At 38.3% G+C, this 8,346-nt stretch overlaps 1 protein-coding gene across 4 annotated transcripts in view; it reads left to right on the forward strand.

Annotated features, from left to right (window-relative positions):
- JMJD1C (jumonji domain containing 1C) overlaps nt 1-7,782 on the forward strand; it is a 303,947-nt gene extending 296,165 nt beyond the window's left edge. For all 4 annotated transcript variants that reach the window (XM_010857402.1, XM_010857400.1, XM_010857401.1 and 1 more), the window contains 2 exons: nt 6,504-6,635; nt 6,879-7,782. In XM_010857402.1, coding sequence (XP_010855704.1) covers nt 6,504-6,635; nt 6,879-6,968 — 222 coding nt within the window. In that variant the 3' untranslated portion in view covers nt 6,969-7,782. The remainder of the gene's footprint in view (nt 1-6,503; nt 6,636-6,878) is intronic.
- Nucleotides 7,783-8,346: the final 564 nt, after the last annotated feature.

Here is an 8,346-nt window from a genome sequence, read left to right on the forward strand (position 1 = left end):
ATGCCATGATCTTCGTTTTCTGAATGTTGAGCTTTAAGCCAACTTTTTCACTCTCCTCTTTCACTTTCATCAAGAGGCTTTTGAGTTCCTCTTCACTGTCTGCCATAAGGGTGGTGTCATCTGCATATCTGAGGTTATTGTTATTTCTCCTGGCATTCTTGATTCCAGCTTGTGTTTCCTCCAGCCCAGCGTTTCTCATGATGTACTCTGCATATAAGTTAAATAAGCAGGGTGACAATATACAGCCTTGACGTACTCCTTTTCCTATTTGGAACCAGTCTGTATCAGTAGTTGCTTCTTTTTATTACTGGGTAGTTTTTCATTGCTTACATGTGTCACTTGGTTTTGTAATCAGTTCACCAATTGAACATTTGTGTTATTTTCAGTTTGGATTAGTAACAAAGGCACTATAAGCCACATTCACCTAAGGGTTTTTTGTATGAACATAGATTTTCATTTCAGTTGGGTAAATACCAACCTGGTCACAGGATAAGTGTCTGATTTACTTGATAAGATACTGTGAATCTGGTGGTTATACCATTTTCCATTCCCCAAAGCAGTACATGTGAGTTCCATTTCCTCTGTTTACTGGCAGTTTTGTTTTTAAGCATCTGAATGTACGCATTGTTATCTCATTATGGCTTTAATTTACATTTTCTTAATATCTAAATAAGTTGAACATCTTTTTATGTGCTTACTTGCCATCTGTAAATATGTTCTGGTAAATGTGTGTTTAAATATTTGTCCATTTTTTTCGAAATGCATAAACTGGAATATATTAAAAGTTTCTGTTCATTAAAAAGCACTATTAAGAGAGTGAAAATGTAATCCAAAGAGTAGGAGAAGTGTTTGCAATGCGTTTATATATACAGTTTTGTAATTGGGTTCTTTTTCCTTACTGTGTTGGGGGTGTCTACCTGCTCTGCTTACGAGTCCTATATCTGATATGTGCTTTTTAGTTTTTACATATCTTCTCCCAATCTGTGGCTTACTTATCCTTCCATTTTCTTAATAGTGTCTTCCAAAGAGTGCTTTTTGATGAAGTTCAATTGATCAACTTTTTTCTTTATTTATACTTTTATTGTATCTGCAGAATTTTTGGCTAGGTCAAGATCAAAAAAACTGTCTCTTAAATTTTCTTCTAGAAGTTTTATAGTTGTTAGTCTTATGTTTAGGTCTGTTATCTACTTTTTAGTTAATATTTGTGCATAGAGCTCGTGAACTGAGGTTGTTTTTTCATGTGGACATTCAGTTCAGTACTGTTTAGGAAAAAGTGAAAGTTGCTCAGTCGTGTCCAACTCTTTGCGACCCCATGGACTTAGTCCATGGAATTCTCCAGGCCAGAATATTGGAGTGAGTAGCCTTTCCCTTCTCCAGGGGGGATCTTCCCAACCCAGGGATCGAACCCAGGTCTCCCGCATTGCAGGCGGATTCTTTACCAGCTGAGCCACAGGGAAGCCCAAGAATACTGGAGTGGGAAGCCTATCCCTTCTCCAGCAGATCTTCCCTACCCAGGAATCAAACTGGGATCTTCTGCATCGCAGGTGGATTCTTTACCAACTGAGCTAGGGAAGCCCAGCTATTTTTAAATCTTTTTTCTTTTGAAAATGTAATACATCCATCCAATTTTAAAAAATTCAAACAGTACACAAGGGTTGATGGTGAAAATTAAGTCTTTTTCTCACCTTTGCCCTCAGTTCCTCTACCCTAGAGGCACTCACTATTAGCAGAGAACCATAGAGAGTCCATGAGTGTAAATGTCTCTCTACTGCTTGTACTTTCTTGCGGGGGAGAGAGGGAAGAAAATAGTATTTTTTTCCTCAAAATAGTGGGCAAAATAATCCTGTTTAAAGTTCAGAAGTCACTGTGCTTTAGCATCTCTGTGCACTTGTATCTGATCTGTATATACACACACACTATTTAAGATGCTATGCTTAAATAGACTGAAGCAGCATCTGTGACCTAAACTGGCAAATTCTATTTTGAGCTCTGCCACTAAATTGTTGAGTGTTCCAAAATAAAAACTTATCTACTGCACAATTGGGCATAAAATTGCAGGCATTTCCACCTCCCTTCCTTTACAGGGTGTGATAATGGCAGTGCGGTTATTTGCACTCTGTTGAAAGGGTGTTGGCCGTGACTCACAAGTGGTGGTAATGTGGTTTTTACAGAGAATGAAAAGGAAGTACAAGCTCCATTCACAGTGTAACCTGGACTTAAGATGCATGATTATTTACAATTTATGTAGTCCTTAGAACTGAGTCCTGAAAACTTTTCATTGATGGCTTCAACACTTCCACCAAACCACAGATAGCCCTTAAAAATAATCCCAGAGCTTAAGTCAGTGCTTCTCACACTATAGCATACACCAGAATTCCTGGAGCGCTTGATATAACACATAATGCTAGACCTTAAGCCCAGAGTGGGTCTGAGGAAGAACCTGAAATTCTACATTTCTAACAAGTTCCCAGGTGACTCTGGTATTATTGTCCGGGAACCATGCTTTAAGAACTGCACAAATAGAAAGCCCTGGCAAAGCCAAGGCATCTATCAGTCAGGAAACTTTGAACCAAATGATAGCACATGAACTGACAGTCCAGCAGTGCTAGGGAAGAATCCACATACTTTTCTTTGTCAGCAGTGAACACTTTGAAGACCTGGGGCTAGGGGAGGGAGGGCCGCAGGTGACTCAGCAGGGGCATTCAGATGTATATCTTGGCAAGCTGAGGGAAAGTGTCATAGCAGCCCTCCTTATATTCTAAAAACTACTCTAGAATTGCAGGCTTAAAAATCTTCTGTTGGCAAACATGGCTGAGTCTGTGAAACCCCTGTGTTTGTATATCCTTGGACAAAGCAGATAGATGGTGACCTCCAGGATTTACTTTGTCTCAGCTCTAGTATCCTGAGGTTTAGAGTAGCTTTTAGTTCTAAACAGCAACAGTTTTTTTGTTTTCTAAATTAACACAGAATCTTTACTGGTAATGTTTTCCTTAATTGCTTAATTGATTTGTGTTTGGTCATTCACAGTAAGTTAATAATATTCCTAAACTGTAAATTGTCTGCATTCTTATGACTAAAAGGACTTAGACAAAAGTCAGTGTTAAGATAATAACCTTCCTACCATGAAAACAAAAGTTACATTTTCTAAACATTACCTACTTATGATTACAACTGATCCTTGAAGGCAAGTATGAATTAAGACAATCTACTAAGGAAGTGAAATGTAAAATGACTCACAAGATGGCCCAGAAAGGGATAAGTGGAATGGGAAGTTCACATATGTTCTGCTTTAAAACTAAACCTTGCCTCTTCGAACTAACCCTGAAGTCTTTAAGCAATTTATAAATATCAATTTGAGGTCATCAGGAAACAGTCATCATCTAAGAGTGCTTCTAAAACAACCATAAACTGGCTAAGACCGACAGAACCAACTTTTTCAGAGCTCTAGAATCTACGTCAAAACTTAACATTGGCCAGGGGCCTGCTTAATGAAGAAAGGGGTATGTGGTTTTTGTTCTTTAAGGAAATCTCTAACACCTTCGATAACCTAACACAGACATCAATGACCAGACCCAAAAACAACAGTCTTTGCAAAAGCAGTTTGGAAAGATCATAAAACAAATAGATGACTACAACCCATGTCAGTCAACAGCATCACTCTCCGGCAGGGGTAGAATCTGATTGTAGCTACTGCATTATAATGTCTAGATGCCCAGTTTTCAACCAGAATTCCCGAGCCTACACAGAAACAGTAAAGGATGGCCCCTTCCCAGGGGAAACGAGCTCAGCAGAGGAAGGCCAGACATCAGGCTGACTTGTCATAGACCTCAAGTCTGTTATCTTAAATATGCTCGAAGGGCTAAAGGACTATGGGGGCTGGGGACGGCAAATGATGTATGAACAAAATTAGAATACTGATAAAGAGAAGTTATTATTTTTTTTTTTTTAAGATTCACATGCTAAAAGTTAAAGGCTTGAACTTCAGAAAAACTGTACTCCCGACAGCTTGTTCAGGTGAATGTAAGATGGGACAGGGCATTTGGAGACTGTGAATGTTGGCATGACTGAGCTACTGCAGGACTGTAAAGCATCTCTGCTGCACAAGAGATCACGGGAGCTGGGTTCCTGTTGACTTGCCGTTTAGTGGCTGATTTGTCTTGGAACAGGCGCTGATCTCTTGTCCTTTGCTGCTCTGTGAAATAGAGCATCTGTTCTACAGACACATAATGAGGACCCACGGGGACTGCACAGCGATGCTGACAGTGTGAGGCATCCACTGTGTGCGTCTCCAGAGGGACCAACAACCTACTGCTCACGTGAAGACATGTTTAACAATACGTGCTGTCAGGTTACCAGTGGAGGCACGGTGCTTGAGTTACAGAATAAAGACATCTGCAGCTGTTCAGGTGGTCATTACGCCCAGAGGAGAAATTCCAGCCCCTTCGGAATTTCATCACTTTTATCAGATTTTTTCCACAGTCTCTATTTCCCACTTACTATCTCCCCCTTCACAGTTCTCTCAATTAAATTTATTTTCGTATTTTTAAAAATGAGAATAAATGTAAATGCTTAGTTTTTCAGTTATTTCTCCTTTCCCAGGAATTTTATGATATCTTTTAACATCACTGGAGTTACAGCATAGAAATAATCCAGATTGGATAAGTTTGATCCTTTCTCTGTCGAGCGGTTCTAAAGAAATTGTAAAGTGCAGAGTCAGTTTGTACATGCTGAACAAATAACAGATGATATTGACTGGCTTCTTGGGAAACCATTTAGTCAAGAGAAAAAGAACTAGTAGAAAAACGGTTGTATCGATAACACAAGAGACCGAAGGATATCTTTAATTGGTTGATTTGAAAGAAAGGCACAAAAAAAATCCTAGGAGAGTTCTAAAACTGTGTGGTCAGAAGATCTTTCTGGAACTAGTTTTCATCACAGTTCAGTTCCGTTGCTCAGTCGTGTCCGACTCTCTGCGACCCTATGAATCGCAGCACGCCAGGCCTCCCTGTCCATCACCAACTCCCGGAGTTCACTCAGACTCACGTCCATCGAGTCAGTGATGCCATCCAGCCATCTTGTCCTCTGTCGTCCTTCTCCTCCTGCCCCCAATCCCTCCCAGCATCAGAGTCTTTTCCAGTGAGTCAACTCTTCGCGTGAGGTGGCCAAAGTACTGGAGTTTCAGCTTTAGCATCATTCCTTCCAAAGAAATCCCAGGGCTGACCTCCTTCAGAATGGACTGGTTGGATCTCCTTGCAGTCCAAGGGACTCTCAAGAGTCTTCTCCAACACCACAGTTCAAAAGCATCAATTCTTTGGCGCTCAGCTTTCTTCACAGTCCAACTCTCACATCCATACATGACCACAGGAAAAACCATAGCCTTGACTAGCCAGACCTTTGTTGGCAAAGTAATGTCTCTGCTTTTCAATATGCTATCTAGGTTGGTCATAACTTTGCTTAAATAATGAAACTTAAGTTTTACGCCAGAGAGTAGATTAAAGGAAACTAAACTTAACAGTGAAATGACCAAATGCTGAAAGTCAAAGGAGCAACATCAGACATCCAGACTGACTGCACTGATTGGGAAAACATACCTTTCATACAGTGGGTTTGTTTTTAAGTTCCAATAAAACTTTATGGACAGTGAAATTCAAATTTCATATAATTTTCATGTCACAATTTTTTTTTTCCCCCAATCATTTAAAAGTGTAAAAACCATTCTCAGCTTACTTGCCATACACCAGGTGGTGGACCAGATTTGGCCTGCTGGACATAGTTTGCCTGTCTCTGATCTAAATAATCTCATTTGTTATTATTACTACTTCTATATTAACAGTAATAGTGTAGGAGTACTTACATATAACTTAGCTACACTCTTCAACTAAGGATAACTGTAAAATGATTATTGCTTTCCTAGTTAGCATGCAGTTATCATACTTTCAAAAACGATTTTCCCAAGAAAATATTTAAACATTTATCTAATAAAAGATTAGATATATATGATAAAATTATAAAATATATTTAGTAGGCTTATTTAAATTTTAATTTGATAATTCCCCATTTATAGGACTCTGTTAGTCGCTCAGTCACGTCTGACTCTTTGCGACCCCATGGACTACAGCCCGCCAGGCACCTCTGCCCATGGGATTCTCCAGCAAGAATACTGGAGTGGGTTGCCATGCCCTTCTCCACAGCAGTTTGTTTTTGTTGTTCTTAATTAACACACAAAAATCTACCTTGACAAAATTGATAATTAGGATCCAGTTATCAGCCTTGCTGAAGGATTCCTGGAAAAGTTCTTTTTCTTGCATCATTTAAAAATATTCTATTTACATGAAGTCATGTTACATGAAACTTCTCAGTGATAAACTTTCTCATAAAGTGTGGTGTTCCACTTTGAAGTGCATTTGACGTTTTGGAGAAAATAAGTTCTTTGGTGAATTGTCTCTTGTTGAGACCACTTTGCCCACCTCCTAAAACTCCTGTTTTACTCTGTTGGGGAACAGGTACAGAATTTTCACAGCTGTATTCAGGTAACCGAAGACTTTGTGTCTCCAGAACATCTCGTACAGTCATTTCATTTAACACAGGAACTGAGACTTTTGAAGGAAGAAATCAATTATGATGATAAACTACAGGTAAGAGATGAGTTTTCTAACTACTTCCTATTCTGCAGGCTTTTTATATTCAGAATTATGATACATGCGTAACAGCTTAGGCTGTCATTGCCTGGTTTGTCACAGTACAGTACCAACCAAACCAGTATTTAATTGTGTGACTCATTTTAACTTTGGCTTAAGTTTGTTGTAAACTCTTGTTGCAATTTTCATTTGTTAATTTATCTCCTGCTGAAGTGACTAGAAATACGACATCTCTTTCAGGTTAAAAATATCTTGTATCATGCAGTCAAGGAAATGGTGAGAGCTTTGAAGATACATGAAGATGAAGTAGAGGCTATGGAAGAAAATTAGATGTGGTCCAGTTTAACGTTTTTAGACCATTGAGCTGGAATTACTTACTCTTAGACTATGATATGTGTGTACACTGACTTAAGTTTCATGAAACCATCAGTGCCAAGAAATTCTCTGTGTAGTAATTACTTGTTACTGACACCACAGCAGTATAGCGTAAGTCACAGCTCCTGTGATTCAATATGAAAACAAGCTAAATCTTAAAAGCAGCAGTTTGTAGCTGTTTTTGTATTATAGTGTATATGATGTTTGTGAAAATGCCAGATTTAAAATGATGTATTTATTTTTGGAAAAAAAATACAAAATTCTATGCTATATTGTTGATCAAGTGTAAATGTGACCTTGTACAGTTTACTAAAATAACTGATATTTTTCACTACATTGAGACAGTTACTGTGAGAATAGGACACAAACACCAGCTATTGCCTGCATTTGGGAAATTGCTGAATCGCACAGCATACATGTCATAATCAGAAAATTACTGCCAAATAATTGTAAAATTTGTAAAATATAAAGTATATAAAGTAGATACTACAGACACTTCAATATTTTGTTGAAGCTATTGACTGTACAATTAAACATTTTCAAAAGGTGTAATTTATTTAAAATTGTCTCATTTTGGTAAAATTTATGTGAACTTTTAAAGCTAAATATTAAACTTAATATGCTATGTAAATATATACATATATACATTTAATGATGTATTTTTTTAAAACATTGGCTTGCTTTTATTTGTTAAAGTGCAAGTGTTACATATGGCTTTGTAAAGTTGAGAGGGGTTTTACATTTTCCATTAAAAGGACTTTATCAAAAATGGGCTAGTGTAAGTGTTCTCCCTCCTGCTATCTGTATTCTGGGGGCTTCATCATCAAGGCAACTTACTTACCAGCATTTTCTTGCGGTACAGTGTCCTCTCCCGGAACACTGCCCTCTTTTAAGCTTGTTTTAGGCCATCACAGGTAAGTGCCTCGAGTTTCTTGTCCTGTGGCCCAGCTGATGAATACAGAAAACTCCAACATGTTATTTGTGAACAAATTTATTTCACAGAGGAACTCATAGGTTTTATAAGTCATAATTATGAGATTATACAATTTCAAGTAAGTGTGTTTCACTGCAGAGATACTTGCTAATATACAGTTGGGGTGTGAGGAGACAGGCAGGCAGGGAAGAGCCTGAAGTCACTCAACCTGGATTAAATATGAGTTCGGTTACTTATTATGCAACCTTGGTAGCTGCCTTAATTTGGAGTCTTGGCTTTAATAGCTGATGACTGTTATCAGTTGGTTGCTTGAAGCTCATAATCCTAACCTTCTGAGTTTTACTGAAAAAAATGCAGCCCTCCACTGACACCTGCAGGATGTTGAAGGCATGACCTTTT

The sequence above is a fragment of the Bison bison genome, unplaced genomic scaffold (assembly GCF_000754665.1).
Source record: "Bison bison bison isolate TAMUID 2011002044 unplaced genomic scaffold, Bison_UMD1.0 scf7180017864380, whole genome shotgun sequence".
Taxonomy (NCBI): domain Eukaryota; kingdom Metazoa; phylum Chordata; class Mammalia; order Artiodactyla; family Bovidae; genus Bison; species Bison bison.